Here is a 20026-nt window from a genome sequence, read left to right as displayed (position 1 = left end):
TCAACAATACCTGATGTCACTTTTCCCACGCTCACTTTAATTCTCACTACTCACTCCCCCTGCCTCCCCCCTTTCGCATCCAGTCAACATCTCCTTACATCCCCATTATCCAATGTGCTACTCCCTGTAATCATTTTTCTTACACAGCCCCACCTAATCAACCCCACTTCCCTCCCTCTATTTTCCCCTATCTCACTTCCCCGTCACCCTACTCAATAACACGCCTTTGCTCTTACAGGTTTTTTCTCATATCTATTGCTTTTACCCTATTATGGCAAAACAATATTTTCCCAAAAAATTCTACAACTTTCTATATATATCATGCCTCGGCTGCATTTTCATTTCATCTTATTAATATTATTCATGTCCCCTTTTCTTTAGGTTCATGCAGTTTCATTTCCTGTGACATTAACTATTTATTTTCCTTTTTCAAAAATTTAATTAATTCTTTTATTATATTTCATATATAACAAAAAAAAAAATTATTAAACCCATTTATCCTAATCTTTTAATAACTGTATGAAATTTTTTTCCCACCTCCACCAATTAATTGTTCATCCCCTCCCCCCCCCCCCGGCGATGCTTTACGGCATCTTAAAACTTAATACTAAAACTTTTACTTTATCATTTTAGTGATTTTAAATTATTAAAGCTCAAAGGATCCATTTATATGTAGGCATGATATGGATATCGGATGACCCTTTAACCCGTTTGAACGCATCGCATCATTGCCACCCTGTTTTGACTGAAATCACCTTGCGATTCTGTGTATTCAACCACGGTTACCTAGCAACCCATGTAACACGACGAAGCAACTTCCGCCCAAGACGTCACCTTGACCTGACGCGACTTCCGACACAGTCGTGAACACGAGACTTCCGGCAACAAGACGGGACTTCCGGTCAGACGCGATCGTGTGACCGCTAATGAGAACTATCTGCATGTTTTCAATGCTGGCTATCCCCAAGTGACTTCACATGCCATTTGCAAGTGTATGCTTTGGTTTTAATAGCTATTTACTGGCACAGTCCCTCTCATGCGGTAAATGACGTCATCGAAGGTTTCCGGTCTCTGACCAATCCGATTTCGGTGTGACGCCAAGCCCCCTCAGACACCTCCCACTTTCCTTAATTTTCTTACTATATAAACGGCAGTATTTCCTAAGGCCCTGACACAGTGAACAAGCCACCCTGGTGAAACGGTCCGTCTGTGCACAGTGATGCTGAACTCTCCTTAGTTCAGATCACCTTTTGGTATCCCCTGGTATTGTATGTGCCCATTAGGGACATTCTATTATTATGTTATTTAACCTGATATAGCTAGAATTTTGCTTTACTCTGTTTGCCAAATTTTTGATCCCAAAACCCCCCTTCTTTTTTTCTGCTTTAAAAAAATGGTTTTATCAGCATTTTTTCTCCAGCATAACTGGACTTCCTATTACCTGCCCTAAATTCTTTCCTTATGTTAGTCTGTACTTTATTTTATTAGTACTTGATTACTCTAGATATTCAGACACCTCTCAATGATTATGAGGCAGTCTAATTGACTTTTTTTGTCTGTTAAAAAAGAAAAGAAAAATGTCCTAGGTACATTAGCAATTTGACCTAATTTCACTAGCCCATCATACCTTTGGGGTTTCATTATACCTATGACCTCCCCTTTTTCTTTTCAATTGGTGAGCCTAACCTACCTCTCTCATCCATTGTCCGCTATAATTCTATAAGACAGTGGACAGCAGAAGGTGGGGTCCCCTCCCTATTCTTTAACTACCTCATCTATTTCTCAGTACCCTCTCATCCAGATGCGAGACCACTCTCTGCAATGCTTGTAGCAACAGAGAATCTGCGCTATTAACTGGACAGCAGAAGTACCCTTATTGCTCCTCCATTACACCCCCTCATTTGTGTCAATCGTTTCAATTACTGCCATATTCCAGCGGAAACGCCCAACCTCATCCGATCTTGGAAGCTAAGCGTTGGTAAGCCTGATTAGTACCCTATTGGGTGACCATTTGGGAATATCAGGTGCAGTAAAAAAAGGAACCTTCGATTACAAACAGTAGAAGTGTTAGAGCAATTTCTGAACTTCCTATACCCACATTTGCGTTACTTATTCATATCCCCTACTTTATATAGAATTGTATTCAACTCTATGACACTCTCTCAGGCAAGTTAATTTTGGTCATGAATACCATCTAGATATTACAAAAAAAATTCCTTTTTTTTTTCTTTTTTTTTTTTTTCTTTTTTCTTTCCAACATACTTTTTTCCTCTAGGATCTTATTTATAGCAAACAAAGTTCCTACCAGGGGATAAACTTCTGTTAATTGACTTTTTCAATTATTAATTATACTCCTTTTTATGCCTGTTATCCTGGTTTTATTAGATCATTAATTCTGTACCTACCCTTAATTATCACCACTGAGATTATATGTGTTTGGTCTTGCTTGGTACTCCTCATCTCCGAGATCAGCTAAGGCATATTAATTGCTCTTAATTTATATTTTTTCACCACAGGTGCCCCTAACTCTTTATCAGTGTAACCTGATTTTCGTTAGTGACTTTGCTAACTAACGATATATGATTACTTCTTCTCCCTGTGTGGAATTCTTTTTCCAATTCACTGGTATACCATATACAATCTAAATTTTGTATGTGTATTCTATTTATTATGTTTATTACTATATGCATATTTTGTGTATCTTGAACACTTTCTGGTATCAAATTTTCTCTTTATTTTATACTTTATTGTATTAAAAGTTAAGTCTTAATAAATTCATTGTAAATTTCAAAGTGTGCCCCAACACAGAGTCTTTCTTTGTTCTTTCCCCTGTATTTATAATGGGTGCAGTGTGTGCGGTGCACACGGGCCCCCAGGAGTCCAGGTGGGCCCACACCGCACACCCTGCACCCATTAATAGAAATACTTACCCTCCGGAGTCCCGTGGCGCAGCAGCAGCAGCAGTGCCGAAATCACTGGGAAAATGATGTGGTGCCATTTTCCCGGTGTTTCGCGCATGCACAGTAGGTAAATCACTGGGAAAATGGCTGCTGTGTCATTTTCCCAGAGATCTGCGCATGCGCTGTACACACTAGTGCCCAGAGTCTACACAGCGCTGCCGGCTAGAGAGGATGGGGCCCAGCCAGAGCCTGCACACGGGCCTCCTTCTCTATAGAAACGCCACTGTCTGTATACATCAATTTATTTCTAGTACATGCTTTTTCAGATAGAATGGGGTCTCTTTTTATTACATGGGTGGGGGTTTATAAATATAATATGGGGATTGATGAAGACAATTAAAATAAGAATTTACTTACCGATAATTCTATTTCTCGTAGTCCGTAGTGGATGCTGGGAACTCCGTAAGGACCATGGGGAATAGCGGCTCCGCAGGAGACTGGGCACAAATAGAAAGCTTTAGTACTACCTGGTGTGCACTGGCTCCTCCCCCTATGACCCTCCTCCAAGCCTCAGTTAGGATACTGTGCCCGGACGAGCGTACACAATAAGGAAGGATTTAGAATCCCGGGTAAGACTCATACCAGCCACACCAATCACACCGTATAACTTGTGATCTGAACCCAGTTAACAGTATGATAACAGAGGAGCCTCTAGAAAAGATGGCTCACTACAACAATAACCCGATTTAGTTAACAATAACTATGTACCAGTATTGCAGACAATCCGCACTTGGGATGGGCGCCCAGTATCCACTACGGACTACGAGAAATAGAATTATCGGTAAGTAAATTCTTATTTTCTCTGACGTCCTAGTGGATGCTGGGAACTCCGTAAGGACCATGGGGATTATACCAAAGCTCCCAAACGGGCGGGAGAGTGCGGATGACTCTGCAGCACCGAATGAGAGAACTCCAGGTCCTCCTCAGCCAGGGTATCAAATATGTAGAATTTAGCAAACGTGTTTGCCCCTGACCAAGTAGCTGCTCGGCAAAGTTGTAAAGCCGAGACCCCTCGGGCAGCCGCCCAAGATGAGCCCACTTTCCTTGTGGAATGGGCTTTTACAGATTTAGGCTGTGGCAGGCCTGCCACAGAATGAGCAAGCTGAATTGTACTACAAATCCAACGAGCAATAGTCTGCTTAGAAGCAGGAGCACCCAGCTTGTTGGGTGCATACAGGATAAACAGCGAGTCAGATTTTCTGACTCCAGCCGTCCTGGAAACATATATTTTCAGGGCCCTGACTACGTCCAGCAACTTGGAGTCCTCCAAGTCCCTAGTAGCCGCAGGTACCACAATAGGCTGGTTCAGGTGAAACGCTGAAACCACCTTAGGGAGAAATTGAGGCCCGCTTGCCCTTATTGGGACGAAAGGACTGAGCCGGATAAGACGGCGTCTTTTTATGTTGAGAGGCGACCTGGGGTAAAAATGTGGATTTCCCAGCAGTTGCCGTGGCCACCAGGTCCGATAGACCGACCCCAAATAACTCCTCCCCTTTATAAGGCAATATTTCCTTATGCCGTTTAGAGTCCGCATCACCTGACCACTGTCGCGTCCATAATCCTCTTCTGGCAGAAATGGACAGCGCACTCACTCTTGATGCCAGAGTGGAAATATCCCTCTGTGCATCTCGCATATATAGAAATGCATCTTTTAAATGCTCTATAGTCAACAATATACTGTCCCTATCCAGGGTATCAATATTTTCAGTCAGGGAATCCGACCAAGCCACCCCAGCGCTGCACATCCAGGCTGAGGCGATTGCTGGTCGCAGTATAACACCAGTATGTGTGTATATACTTTTTAGGATATTCTCCAGTTTTCTGTCACCTGGTTCCTTGAGGGCGGCCGTATCAGGAGACGGTATCGCCACTTGTTTTTATAAGCGTGTGAGCGCTTTATCCACTCTAGGGGGTGTTTCCCAACGCGCCCTAACCTCTGGCGGGAAAGGGTATAATGCCAATAACTTTTTAGAAATTATCAGTTTTTTATCGGGGGAAACCCACGCTTCATCACACACCTCATTTAATTCGTCTGATTCAGGAAAAACTACAGGTAGTTTTTTCACACCCCACATAATACCCTTTTTAGTGGTACTTGCAGTATCAGAATTGTTTAACACCTCTCTCATTGCCGTGATCATGTAACGTGTGGCCCTACTGGAAGTCACGTTTGTCTCCTCACCGTCGACACTGGAGTCAGTATCCGTGTCGACGTCAGTATCCACCACCTGAGGTAACGGCCTTTTTAGAGCCCCTGATGGTTTCTGAGACGCCTGGACAGGGACTAGCTGATTAGTCGGCTGTCTCATGTCATCAACTGTCTTTTGTAAGGAGCTGACACTGTCACGTAAATCCTTCCATAAAGCCATCCACTCAGGTGTCGACTCCCTAGGGGGTGACATCTCTATTATAGGCAATTGCTCCGCCTCCACATCATTTTCCTCCTCATACATGTCGACACAAACGTACCGACACACAGCACACGCACAGGGAATGCTCTGATAGAGGACAGGACCCCACTAGCCCTTTGGGGAGACAGAGGGAGAGTATGCCAGCACACACCAGAGCGCTAAATATAGATATAGGGACAACCTTATATAAGTGTTTCTCCCTTATAGCTGCTGTATTGTTAATAACCCGCCAATTAGTGCCCCCCTCTCTTTTTTACCCTGTTTCTGTAGTGCAGGACTGCAGGGGAGAGTCAGGGAGACGTCCTTCCAGCGGAGCTGTGAGGGAAAATGGCGCCTGTGTGCTGAGGAGATAGGCTCCGCCCCCTTCTCGGCGGCCTTTCTCCCGCTTTTTGTGAAAATCTGGCAGGGGTTAAAATTCATCCATGTGATGTATTTTTAGCCAGCCAAGGTGTTTCTATTGCTGCTCAGGGCGCCCCCCCCTAGCGCCCTGCACCCTCAGTGACCGGAGTGTGAAGTGTGCTGAGAAGCAATGGCGCACAGCTGCAGTGCTGTGCGCTACCTTGTGGAAGACAGGATGTCTTCTGCCGCCGATTTGCCGGACCTCTTCTTGCTTCTGGCTCTGTAAGGGGGCCGGCGGCGCGGCTCTGGGACCGAGCTCCAAGGCTGGGCCTGTGATCGGTCCCTCTGGAGCTAATGGTGTCCAGTAGCCTAAGAAGCCCAATCCACTCTGCACGCAGGTGAGTTCGCTTCTTCTCCCCTTAGTCCCTCGATGCAGTGAGCCTGTTGCCAGCAGGTCTCACTGAAAATAAAAAACCTAAACTAAAACTTTCACTAAGAAGCTCAGGAGAGCCCCTAGTGTGCACCCTTCTCGTTCGGGCACAAAAATCTAACTGAGGCTTGGAGGAGGGTCATGGGGGGAGGAGCCAGTGCACACCAGGTAGTACTAAAGCTTTCTATTTGTGCCCAGTCTCCTGCGGAGCCGCTATTCCCCATGGTCCTTACGGAGTTCCCAGCATCCACTAGGACGTCAGAGAAAATATTGTAGTGCCAAATAATCAGGGCTGTAAAAAAGGATGAAAGATTGGTGCCACCTCCACAGGCACAGAACCTAGCACCGTAACTGCCTAGAGATTCACCGCGGAAATGCCTGCTGGGCGCTCAGATTCTTCCTGATCCTGGTGGACCTGCCCATTATCTGAGCTACTATAATAACCAATCAAGCAGCTTCTGTCTATCATTTATCTAGTCCAGTGGGGTGCCGCAGGGCATTTGCAGGGGTGCCATGGGTTGTTGTAGTATATTAGACTATCTCTGTATTCCTGTTTGATAAAAAAAAAAAAAAAATCTCCGTTTTATGCTCCACGCATTGAGGCAATCTTCTAATCCCCCACCAGATGGCAGCATTGCTTCTTTTTTTTTGTAAGAATACATTTTAATGGAATATTACCCGAACAAGTCAATATCTGCAGCTGCAAATCTTGTATAGTAGAAAACCTGGCGAAAATCATATTTATTATAAGTCTGTGTAATCAACATTTTTTTTACTAACTAGTTAAAACATCAAAACATCACTTTATGAATTATTGGTTGACATATTAAAGAGAAGGGTCAAATTGCAGTACCACATCACGCTGAACCAACAAGCTCAGAGAATCATCATTGCAGAGCAGAGAATCTCCACCAGTGAACATGCCCTGTCCAGGGTTGCCATCTGTCCTGTATAATACAGGACATCCCTGATTTCAATGTAACAAGCTACAATTCAATATAGGACATAGTTTGTCTGGTATTATAATTATGTCTGCGGAGTTGAGAAGTGTAACATTTTACTTGAGTCCAGAGTGACAGATATTCTCAGCCACCAATGTGTAGTCTCACATGGGTGGAGTTCAGGGCAGTGCTTGCGGGTGAGTAGGTATACACCCTGGCTGTGGGGCCATGGGGGCTAAGGGGGAGGGTGGTAGGTACTCTTCACCTGAGTACAGGCTTGTTGGGGGGCCCAGGTCAGTTGCTGAGGGGGACATTGGCCCAATGGATAAAGAGTGATAAATGAACAGCCAACCAGCTCCTGTCATTTTTCAAACACCGCCTGTGACTGGACAGTTAGGAAGTTTGGGGCAGATGTATTAACCTGAAGAAGGCATAAGGAAGTGATAAACCAGTGATATGTGTAAGGTGATAAACGCCCCAGCCAATCAGCTTCTAACTGTTGATTTACATATTGGAGCTGATTGGCTGGTGCCTTTATCACCTTGCACATATCACTGGTTTATCACTTCCTTATGCCTTCTCCAGGTTAATACATCTGCCCCTTTATTGGTTGGTCATTTATAAATCTGTATCCATCTCCACCTTATCTCTTGTTACAGCTTAATGCATTTGGGCCATTATCTGCTGCTAAGGTGGTACAGAGAATGTAGAGGGAAGCAGCTACTGGCGGCCTGATATGGCTTCCACCACCCATTGGTTCTATTAAAACTTCCATTACCTGCTAATAAAGACCCACTTCAAGCACTTCAGTGGATGGTGGAAGAGAAGACAAAATTGAAGAACATGTGGATGGTAGACTGTAGGTCCTCCTCTTAAATGACCAAAAAGAGCTAAAGCTATTCTTTTCAGCAAATATACACTACAGGTGCTAAATATCATAGACCGCAGTTTCAGGGGCCGGCTTTATTCCAGTGAGATAGTCATTAGAGTCACAGCAGCAGTGTTGGCCTGGGGAATGAAGGATCCACCGGGTGAATGCACTGATAGGGGCCCATATTTAGGGGTGTGGCCAGTCTCCAAAGGGGGTGTTGCCAACCTTCATAGAGGCTTGGGTAGCCATTAGGGAGTGCATGGTTTGGGACTTTTACTAAATATATATAGTAAATACTGTTAGTGCATGCATAGCAAAGAACCAGAACAGCAATGCTCTGTAGAAAATGCACCACAGGTTCTGTGCAGTATAATGTAACATATGTATAATTCAAGTGCACAGCTTAGTACATGATCCCTAGAGGAGTAGGTGGGCTCTCAGGCACTGGGGTCCACCGGGGGTTTCCCCTGTACCCCTGTGGGCCTGTCCGACCCAGCACAGCAGCAATAACTGTAGTTTAAATGCAAAACCCGATTGGTCTTACCTTGAAACCAATTGCTGTTTAAATCCGAGGAATATCTCACTGGAATTGCGCTGGCTCATGAAAATTGTGGGCTATTACTTTGGGCCCTGACAGTCCAGGTTCAAATATATATTAATCACAACAATCTAGTGTTCACTATGTACTAAAATGTGATAACTGTCATATTCTAAGAAGCCCATAATAGATTTTACTTTGTCATTATAAAGTCATGTAGTTGAAATGTGGAATGTCATCATGGACATTATGTAAATAGTCAACATGTCAACATTCACGTTGCCAACACTAACATAATGTCAACACTCTTAGGGGTCTATTTACTAAGCCTTGGATGGAGATAAAGTGCCAGCCAATCAGCTCCTAACTGCCATTTTTCAAACACAGCCTGTAACATGGCAGTTAGGGGCTGATTGGCTGGTACTTTATCTCCGTCCACTTTATCTCTCTCCAAGGCTTAGTAAATAGATGCCTTAATGTCGGTAGGCACAATGACGTCAGTTCATGTTAGGGTTTGGTTGCAGTTAGGGTTAGTCAACATTTCACAGTTAGACAATCGAAAATGGATATTCTGAATGTCGACATTTTATACCATGCCCATTATAAATAAGCCAACCTGTACAGTAGCAGCAGTGAAAAAGTCAGCACTAATAGCCCAGGAAAGGAATTTCCAAGATAAGAATATGAAACTAAAGGGGCATACACACACAGAGAGATCCGTGTTTAAAATCTAAGTAATCTGACTAGATTGCTTAGATTTTAAGCACGGATCTGCCGTGTGTATGCCCCCCAGCTATAGCGATGAGCGGCCCCGCGCATCGCTATTGCCGGTGCTAGATTGAGCCTGCATGCAGGCTCAATCTAGCGGGTCGCTCACTTCACCGTTGTGTGAAGTGAGCGGCCCCCCGTCCATCCGTCCCCCTCGCTCAGCACATCGCGCTGTGCTGAGCGGGGAGAGAGATGTGTGCTGGGCGGTCTGTGTTAAGATCGCTCGGCACACATCTCTCCCGTCAGTACCCCCCTTAAGGAGAAGTATTTGTTCTCTAATTTAAATACAAAGCAGCTCATGTTTAATTAAATAAAGCGATTCTTTGAGTTGTGTGTTGACAGATTATTATGTATTGCAATCGTGTATGTGGGACATTCCCTATTTTTAATACAGAGCACGGCATTAGCATAGACCATATTTTCAAGTAGTATTACTAATGTCTTAGGTCAAGCACAGGGAGAATATACAAACTCCACACAGTTAAACTCCACACATGGTGAGATTCAAACCCATGGCCTCAGTGCTGTTACATTACACAGTCTGCTGTACAGAACCTCTCTCCCCTTCGGTCTTCAAAGTTTTTGTTGCCCAGAGAAACCACTCCGCCTTTAATTGTCATTTTATAGACTATGCTAGACAAATGATAGCTACAGTACAAGCTCATTGGTTGCTATGGGTAATTTGTCTACTTTCTATTTCTCGAAGGATCGATACAGCTCCTCAACAGAAGTAAAGAATATCATTCTGGTAAACCTGGACAAAGACGTGTATTTAAATTTAAGTAAGTTCCAAAAGTCATTGAAATTCAAAAATAATGAAAATATTTATCTTTTGAAAGTATAAATATACCCTTAAATCAAATGTTAAATAGGAACAATTGCTACAGTATATTTAGAAATTAGTTACAAGTTTATTTCAAGTTTGTTAAAAAAAAAACATACAAACATATAAAACATTTCTATAAATGATTAGGTACAAAGCTCTGTTATATGTGCCGTTACAAAATCTGTTAGCAATATATACAATATCTTGAACAGTATTTTACAAGAAAGCAATATATTTACATGGCATGACAAGGATGCTTCTACTGAAGGCTTTTAATCTGATTCTGGAACAATGCTCAAAAGTAACCAGTATTAAACTTAAAGAATATGAAAGTGCAACTTTTTGGAACATGCGTTCATTATCACTAATCTCTACTAACATTTCCTTATATAGTGCCAGCATTTTTCCGTTGCACCATACAATTGTGCTTTGCTCTCTAATTTAAAAACCAAACAGCTCAAGATTAAATGAAATGAAGTGACTCAGTTAGTCCTAACAATAGTTAAATATATTAAAATACATATACCGTATGTTACAATAGAAAGCTACAATAGTACTACTTATACAAGATTTTTCCAATGGATCTACTGTATCTAGTGCAAACAAAACAAATACTGAAATTAGTTCTAGGCTTGGCATATGACTCACTGTGGTGTAAGGAAAGTCATATAGTTACTCATTAATGGTTGGATAAGATAGGCAAGTTTAAGAAGCCTGGATTTGCCCTAGCTACGGCACGGTCTTCACTTCACCCCAAAGAAGGAAGGGCCCTGAACAGTCATAAGATCAGGAACCATATATAAGTACTGCTGGATGTTATTATCCCTGGATAACCTATTATTTTATCAAGATTAAAGTCATATTATTACAAATAAAATGCCAAAATGGCTAATATAATTATTTGTTGTTTTTTTCTTTCTATAACAATAATGACGCATCACCAAGATAAAGTACTATAAGTATGTGATTACCGATTTAGAGGTATTATTGTTAGAATTTGGCACAGCAGACGCAGCGATGTTAGCAAAATTTTCTCTTGAAAATTCAACATGATTTAAATTTTGTCCAGGTCTTGGAAAATAAAATATATGGCTGTAACAGGCGCGGAGGTGACGGTCTTCAATGTTGACCTGTAGGCTCAGGCAGTCAGTAACAGAAAGTCTTTTGTGTTAGAACATGTACAGTCCCATGCAGGCCAACAGCAAGCACCCCGCAACCGCGGACCATCTGAGATATGGCCTAGAGAATACTAACTTCTCGCTGCTCTGTGTCCCACTGATGGATTCACCTACTGAAAATAGATAATAAAAAGCAGAAGCAATAAATAAATAAATAAATAGCAAAATCGTCATTTTATCAGGCGATAATATTTGCTTTGTCTGTTCTGTATTTTATCAGAGGATGTCATCATGGAGGTGTATTTCAGCTAATTACATTTTGGGCAAAATGTCTCCTGACTAGTATTGGTGTGCACAGGCTAATGCTAGAAGGGTTGATGGGCCTGCAAGGCCAAAAGCCTGGCTGATAAGCTCCACCTCCCAGCCCTTTGCTCAGCCAGCATGCAGACTGGGGTTTGTCATGAAGTCACGCCCCCGTGAGATGCTTCATGAACCCTGTGAGATGCTTCATGAACCAGTGCCCTTATTTGTGTGTGTGTGTGCACAGAGAGATGTTGGGGCTGATCTACATCCCCAGTCTGTCCCTGGGTGTGCATAGGTAAAAATAATTGATATGTTAGACTCTCATCCAGTTTCAAATACTGAGCCCACTACATAGTTGATGCACAGCAAACAACCTTATGTTAATACACAGTCATCATCATGCACAACCACTACCTTGGAGAGTATCAGTTGTCCTATAAAAATCACCGGCTCATAGGACAGAAAACTGCACATGTTACTCAATGTACAGGATTGATTACACTGCTATAATCCAATAAGCCAGACCCAGGAAAAACCCAATTCAAGTCTTGAATCACCTGGCTTTAGGTTACACAGACTCCTGTAATGGCCTATATACTGTAGTACAATAATATTCTACATAAAATCTTACTAACTTAGAGGGGAGGCGTACCAAACCTTCAAGAGAGATAAAGTGGAGAAATTTCCATTAACAACCAATCAACTTTGGGTTATCATTGATCTAGCATAGTCAATAGATTGGACCCTCTGGGAAACTGTTCCATTTTATCTTTCTCAAAGGTTTGATACATATTTCCCTTATTAAGGGGAGAAACTAATGTTTTCAGATGGAAATATATTTCTAATGTGAAGCCTTTTCCTACTGTTCCAAAACAAAAGCTTATGTCTCACCATTTACGTCTTTTGACACTCGGTTTCTTAATTTTGGTAACTCCGATCTGAAATGATCATTCTGAGATTGCCTTGATAGGGTCTGTAGCTCTTCAAACACCTTCAATAATAGGAAAAATATATATAATTTAGTAAGGACATCCTGGAATGTATGATGATTATGTTATTTTTATGAAAGCAAGCATGGAATCAAGTTCAATGTAATACGGAGCTGGGATAACAGAAGCTGTAGTTTCTTGGGATAAAGTAGGATGTCAGTTTCCAGGCATTATTAATGATAGTGTTTGTCACTATGGTTGCCAGTTAGGACAGAACTCAGTCATATAATAACAGAATAGAGCAATTGCTTATACACTGCATGAACAATGCCTAATGCTTTATAATACTGCTATGCAACTCCTTGGTGACTTCTAATATCATTACATTTCACAGAAAGGGGAATGCATTAACCAATATATGTATGTAATTGCCCAGTGGTTGAACATTACAGTCATATGATCTCTTAGGACAGATCACATTATTCTATGGTGCAAATGTCTCTATGGTGCAAACTTATCTATTATTAATTAAATTATTCTCCTTTAAATTACTTAGCTCAGTTAGAACAGAACCGCATAGTATAATTAACTGATTTTTGCAAAATGTAATATGTAGGTGTAAGAAGTTTAATCAAGGTATGTAAACTCTGGGGTCCTGCCAGTGGACCTCTTCGTCCATGGCTACGTTTCTTGGCAACATCTTCGTAAGTTGGGCGAAAGGACAAAAACATGATGTTTTTGGAGTTAGGTCTCTTCAAAGAATCAATGTGTGGCAGTATTCATCAGTGGAAATATTAATAATACTGATACAGTAGAGGTAATCAAAGTGTAAGTCAGCAGTGACTCATTTTAAGGGCAATGTTTAGTTTCTAATAAAGAAAGATATTCACCTTCACATTCAGTAGAAATGCTGTTTTTGCTTCCTCCAAGACTCTCTGTTTGCTAGCCTTGTCCATTTCTATAGAATTCATTCGTGAGCGATAGAGTTGCTTGAACTTTGTTGCGTTAGTAACATAGTCAAATGTGAAGAAAGCCAATCCTTCCCCTGTGATTGGTAGTTGAAGTGCCTTCTGGGCTATCTTCTTCAGAACTTGACCACCTGAGAGGTCTCCTAAGTACCGTGTGTATGCATGAGCGACCAACAGCTCTGGCTCCTTATGACCAACATGATGAAGTCTGTCTACGTAATTCTTCGTAGACTTTGGGCAAGTGATCTTCCCTCTCCATTGTGGACCATAGAAATATTCAAGATCTTGCTCGAGAGCAGCTTTGCGATGGAGCTCCAATGGGAAATAAACTGGTGAAAAAACAGGATTCTCTTTGTTGTACTCAATCTCTTCCTCCAGAGCCTCATACACAAAGTATAAGGAGGACATGACCAGCTAAAAAACAAGAGTGTAGGATGAGTCTTGATGTGACATATTTTACAAGGATAATTAGATCACATTTAAAAAAATGGCATAGTAAATTTTTTACTGTATTTTTAAAAGTTTCCAGTTTAGCTAAATTTATGTTAAATCACCAAGGTCCCGGTGTCTAATACATTTTTTCCTACCTTGAACTCATTTAATGAGACTTGGCCTTTCTGAAAGTTCCTCATGAATTCAGTATCCTCCGCTTGCTGATGGACTTCCTTTGTTGCCTCCTTCAGTGCCTCAGACAACTCCCAAATGGAACTGCTGGGGGGAAAAAGTAAATATCCTTATACATACTATATATAAACTTTTGATTTTACAAGAAATAAACTGTATTTCCTATGTAGCCAAAATCCAGAGGAAAGTTGGGAATGTTGTAAGTTTTGTATGCTTGGGGGTAGAATTAGTAGAGTTTCTAAAACAGTGGTGGTGTCTATAGCAACCAATCAGATTTTGTCTATAATTTTTCTGGCACTACTGTAGAGAAATGATAGGTAGGATCTGATTGGTTGCTATCATAAATCTTAGTAAATCTACTTTGCATAAAGGTTTTTATTCCATGCCCTGACTTTCACATGCATTGATCCCTGATAAGTGCCAGCAGTCAGGGCTAATTGGATAGCCCGGGAAGATTTTCAGCAGCTAACAGAATACCCCCCTTCCCCCCATAACCTGCAGACTGCAGAGTATACCTGCCTTTCACATCCTGCTCACATTCCTAGTGAGGTGAGTAGACTATCTGCAGACAATGGGGGGGACCGGGAACTTGACATGATTTTCAGCAAATCACATCACCATGTCTGCACCGTACATTCCAGATGCTGCATATCACGTCATTGCACAGCGGGGGCCACAATAATTCAATCCATGGTAATATACCCTATGCACTTCCCAAAAATAGGCAAGTATGCCTTAAATATATTTATTGTCTGCCTTTCACATCCATTATAATCTGAATTATTTGGTCCCTGACGTACAGTATGAGTGCTTACAAGCACCATTTCGGCTCTACAAGTACAAAAATGAAGAACAAAATCAGTGAATGGTACAGTAGTGTGTGATGGGGATATTTAGCAATGCATTCAACGTTAAAGATCTAGGGGTCTATTTACTAAGCCTTGGATGGAGATAAAGTACCAGCCAAGCAGCTCATAACTGCCATGTCACAGGCTAGGTTTGAAAAATGCCAGGAGCTGATTGGCTGGTACTTTATCTCCCTCCAAGGCTTAGTAAATTGACTGAATAATTCTGTAATGTTTGACATTAAATGTTATATTTCAGGGCTATCGAGAGCTGGGGCCAGCGGGCATATAAGTTGTTGGTAGCCTGTGACAGTGCCCAGTAGAACAGTGCTGGCATTCAATTATGCTGCTCCGGAAAGTCTATGTGCCACGACCATGTGATGTGCGGGCAGACTGGCACCGCTGTCATTTCTCATGTGAGAAGATGGCTGCACCCAGCAACCTCCCTGATATACAGTTCTGCTACTTAATGTTGTTCCTATAAATTTGTTTTTCAAAGTTCAATAAAATTTACATCTACAGTCTGTTTATGTGGCCTGTGGAAACTGGAAATACCAGTGCAACGCTTACCAGCCCAGCAACAGGAAACCCCCACAGATTAAAATGTTATTTTCTGTTGCTTTAAATTGCTTTATCTACCCGAAAACATAATACAACTTAATACACAGCTTAATTAGATGTTGACTAATAACTCATCTCTCAAGGTTGCAGAATCAACACCTGTCAGCTGGCCAAAATTACTATAGGCATGTCACTTCATATTACTGTCCATTGCCATCACCTATTTATTTGCTTCAATCTCTCCTTACCACTGTCTTATCTTTCTTTAAAGTTCTAGATACAGATCAAAGCAAAACTATTTCCTGTGTACAGAACTGTTTGTTGCACTGATTCTATTGGTTCCCTGTGGGCAATATGAGTATATATGCACATACGACTATATGACACGCAATATGACTATACGCACATATGACTATATGACACACAATGTGACTATAGACACAATTTACTTTGTTCCTGAGAGCAGAAGCAGGTAAAACATACAGTCACATACTGCGTGTTGCGTGGATAGAGGGTTAAAAGTTTTAGAAAAACTTTCTGAACTATGGGGGAGATGTACTAAGCAGTGTTAAAAGTGGAGAAGTGAGCTAGTGGAGAAGTTGCCCATGGCAACCAATTAGCATTGACGTAACATTTATCATTTGCATACTATTAAAGTATACAGAGCAGCTGATTGGTTGCCATGGGCAACTTCTTCACTGGATCACTTCACCACTTTTATCACTGCTTAGTACATCTCCCCCTATATTTCATAAGAAGTTTAGAGAACAGATTTTTTTCCTCAGCCTCACTTGATAACTAGGTACATCCATTTGGATAACGTGCATAAAAGAACTATACTATACAGAAGTTCATAGGCAAAGATACATCAGTGACCTCACATCACAGCAATATAGCAGCTACAGGATAACACATGGTGTACAGCAATATATAAGTTGTGTATTGTACCTGTTAGTGTGCTGCTTTGTTGAGGATTCCATCTTGTCCCCTTGTCTGACGCTGCTCGGTCACTGCTGGCTGCTGCTGCTGTGATTGTTCTAAGTTCCAGTCTGCTCCCTTTATAGGGAGGACAGCTCCCTCCTCTCCTGATGACACAGGAGCTCTGAGCCCTTGTTACTGGAAGGAGCATGGGGAAGTGCAGGAGGCTGCATAACAGGATGTGTTTCTGATTCTGCTGACGGCTTAGTTTATAGTTTTGCCAACATGCACAGATTTGTGTCTCAGTGATTTCAGGGGTCCCCACATTACAGAGACATTGGCTTTTACTTTAGTATTACATACATTAGTTTCATTATATATTGTTTTCTCTAACAAAGGGTATATTTAAGCTGTATAAGTAATTACCTTTACATAGGGTATTATTGTGGAAGCTATAAGATGCATTGCTGTGCACATTGCTGCTTCTTAGGGAATTGTCACTATTGACATTATTGTTGCCGTCTATCTATTGCCTATTGCCCAGCATGCTGTGTGCCCTCAGTGCTCTTCCACTGCGCCCTTCTAGGGTCTGATTCTGAGTCACACCCAGCAGCGGCGTCTATTGGAGGTCGGCCATCTGCAACTTTGTGCAAATGGCTATAGAACCCCTTCTCTTGTGTACATCCGCACGGCGAATGTGCAAGGACTGAGATGCCCACTTTCAGCGTACGCATACGTCCACCATCAGTCGCACCATTGAAATTTGCAGCGACACTATGGCAGGTGCAGTTTCTCCGTGTGACCATGGCCTCCTATGCCGGCGGCTGTGCGTCTGTGTACGCAGCCGCTTTCACTGACCTGCCACCGACACGCCCACTGAGCACACCATCATTGCGTGCACTACAAGCCACCTCCCAGTCACTGCCCAGGAACACCCATCACTTTTCCACATTTCTGACACTGTCTGACCCAAACACAACTGTGCCTTTGGGTGTTATTCAGGTAGCATTGCTAAGTGATGCGACCACAATAACCCCGTTACTGACGCCAATGCGCACACGCAGGTCCAGAGGCGTTTGCGAGGTGGGTGACGGGTGGCGACAGATCGTTGCGGGGGCGGCACGGGAAAAATGGGGGTAGGTCAGCTGCATTTTCGGGGCGGCTGTGTGACATCAATGATGAAAAAAAATGGTGGCTGACTGCCTGCATAGCTGCGGCTGCAAGGGCTCATCCACAGTTGCTCCAACCGCATTTAAAGTGCGGTCGCAGCCGCTGGTCAGGCTATCCTGCGATGGGCGGCCCCCAGCATGTGAAAGAAAGGATTGCAGATTCTGCTTTTTAGCGGAATCTGCAATCCATACTGAATAGCCCCCTTTGTGCGTATACTCTGTATAACACGTGCGTGTTTAGAAATGTTATGTGCACTTGCAAAAAATCGCTCAACTGTGAGAACATCAACATTGCGTCCAACTCTAAATCAGGCCCCTTGTGTCTGCCTACAGTGTGAGCCCCTCCTGCCCACTAATTAAATACTGCACTGTCGGATCCTCTCCGTCGGAGAGGACCCAACATGCATTGAATAGACCCCTATGTGATGGGCCTATAAACTGATTTGTGCCACTACCACTCTGTGTATCTTCTATGTTTTATTGTGAAAGATAACTTTAAAAGAAAGGAAAAAAAATAATACTGAAAATAATTCTGCATATAAACTGAAAGCATATTTTACATTATATACGTATATACATTATATACATGCATGAAGGTTTTCATAGTGTAACAGATGTTTGGCAGCTAAACCTTTAGTGAACTATGCGTCAGCTACAGAATGAAGGAACATTCCTAACGGACGCTTGTACATTTCTCAAGCAAAGCCTCAGGTCCCGTGACCATGACACAGCACATTCTCCAGGCTGGGAGGCTGCACCAGAGCTAGCTTGACTCAGCAATCCTGATGTGTTATTCATTGTTTGATGTACTGTTTCCACAGTTTTATCTTTACCAGACTTTGTTCAGCTTAAAGCGATATTGTGGTAGAGTTTCACAGAGATTTCCTACTATGTATCAGCAGTTTGCTCATTATGGCAACTCAGACGTGTGTATATGGGGGGTAATTCCAAGTTGATCGCAGCAGGAAAGTTTTTAGCAGTTGGGCAAAACCATGTGCACTGCAGGGGAGGCAGATATAACATGTGCAGAGAGAGTTAGATTTGGGTGTGGTGAGTTCAATCTGCAATCTAAATTGCAGTGTAAAAACAAGCAGACAGTATTTACCCTGCACAGAAACGAAATAACTCACCCAAATCTAACTCTCTCTGCAAATGTTATATCTGCCCCCCCCCCCTGCAGTGCACATGGTTTTGCCCAATTGCTAACAAACTTGCTGCTGCGATCAACTCAGAATTACCCCCTTGGTCTTTTTAGATGCAATAAAAATACACATTGGTTATGTATACAGAAAGGGTAATGCACAGATCATAGAAGTGTAAATCCACTGTACAAGTGCTCCTTTGTAATGTCACTCAGTTACTGTCGGCTACAGGGCTGCCGAGACATTAGGTGAGCCCGGTACTGCGGGATGAGGTCAGTGGAAGGGGTATGGCTATGCCACGTCTTGGTATTAGCTTACAGTATGTGATTTTCTCTGCAGGGAATGTGGTTGCGTCTTGCAGGTGCTGTGGTTATGTTTCTCCTGCAACCCCAGGTCTCTGCAGAGGTTGGAGCCTGGGTACTTTGTCTCAGTGCTCCCACCTGCAAGAAAAAACCCCCCACTGGTTGCAGCCAATAATATTGACCCATAAACCAGGGGTGTAGCCAGAACATTGTGGGCCCCATAGCAACATACTGAAGGGGTCCCTGACCCAGTACTTCTAGAGAGTTACATCATACTTGCCTACATTGTATGCAGTGGCGTAACTAGAAATTTTTCTCCCCCAAGCCAAAAAATCCTTCGGCGCCCCCCCCCCCCCCCATACCCCCCGTAATTGGCACTAGCAAAGGTAGAAAAATGCGCGTGCCGGCAAAAAGGGTGTGTGGCTTTGTCGAAATGGGCGTGGCTTTGCGTGGAGGGCGTGGCATTGCAGGAAAAGACTACCTTATACCCCAGTTTTGCAACCTGCACGCCCAGACGTTGGCCACCACAGGAAAGAAAAATAATCCTGATTCATGCCCCTTACATTATTTGTCATTTTTCCTCCTCATAGTAATGCCCAGTATACATTATTCCACATACTGCAATGGCCCTTAGACATTATTCCACACACAATAATGCACATGACACAATATGCACACACTGTAATGCCCCAGACACATTATGCCACACACCGTAATGCCTGTGACACATTATGCCACACACCGTAATGCCTGTGACACATTATGACAGGAATCGCAATGCCCGTTATACATTATGCTACACACTGCAATGTCCCTGATACATTATAGCACATACAATGTCTGTGACACAGTATGACACACACCACAATGATCCTGAGACATTATACCACATACCACAATGCCCGTGATATAGTATACAACACACCGTAATGCCTGATACATTATGACACACACCGTAATGCCCATTACACATTAAGTTATACAGTAAGGCTTCTAATTACTTTTAAATTACCTGCTCGTTGCCAGGGGTTTCATGCTCTTGGTTCCATGCACGGTGCCAGGG

The 20026-nt window shown here is 42.6% G+C and overlaps 1 protein-coding gene and 1 pseudogene across 2 annotated transcripts; one reads left to right on the top strand and one right to left on the bottom strand.

Annotated features, from left to right (window-relative positions):
• Positions 1 to 1917: 1917 nt before the first annotated feature.
• Positions 1918 to 2036, top strand: LOC134937844 (5S ribosomal RNA; annotated as a pseudogene).
• Positions 2037 to 10147: 8111 nt separating this feature from the next.
• On the bottom strand, positions 10148 to 16489 carry HMOX1 (heme oxygenase 1). 2 transcript variants are annotated; one of them, XM_063928524.1, is made up of 5 exons: positions 16381 to 16489; positions 13990 to 14113; positions 13325 to 13816; positions 12397 to 12496; positions 10148 to 11375 (listed from the first exon to the last, which is right to left on the bottom strand). In XM_063928524.1, the coding sequence occupies exons 1-5, from the start codon at positions 16410 to 16412 to the stop codon at positions 11254 to 11256; spliced, it is 870 nt and encodes a 289-aa protein (XP_063784594.1). In that variant the 5' UTR covers positions 16413 to 16489; the 3' UTR covers positions 10148 to 11253. The 2 variants fall into 2 exon arrangements, with proteins under 2 accessions (XP_063784594.1, XP_063784595.1); XM_063928525.1 differs by having other exon boundaries at positions 13990 to 14110; positions 16381 to 16488.
• Positions 16490 to 20026: the final 3537 nt, after the last annotated feature.

Source organism: Pseudophryne corroboree, chromosome 6 (assembly GCF_028390025.1).
Source record: "Pseudophryne corroboree isolate aPseCor3 chromosome 6, aPseCor3.hap2, whole genome shotgun sequence".
NCBI classification, from domain to species: Eukaryota; Metazoa; Chordata; class Amphibia; order Anura; family Myobatrachidae; genus Pseudophryne; species Pseudophryne corroboree.
This window is presented reverse-complemented; position numbering and strand designations above follow the sequence as displayed.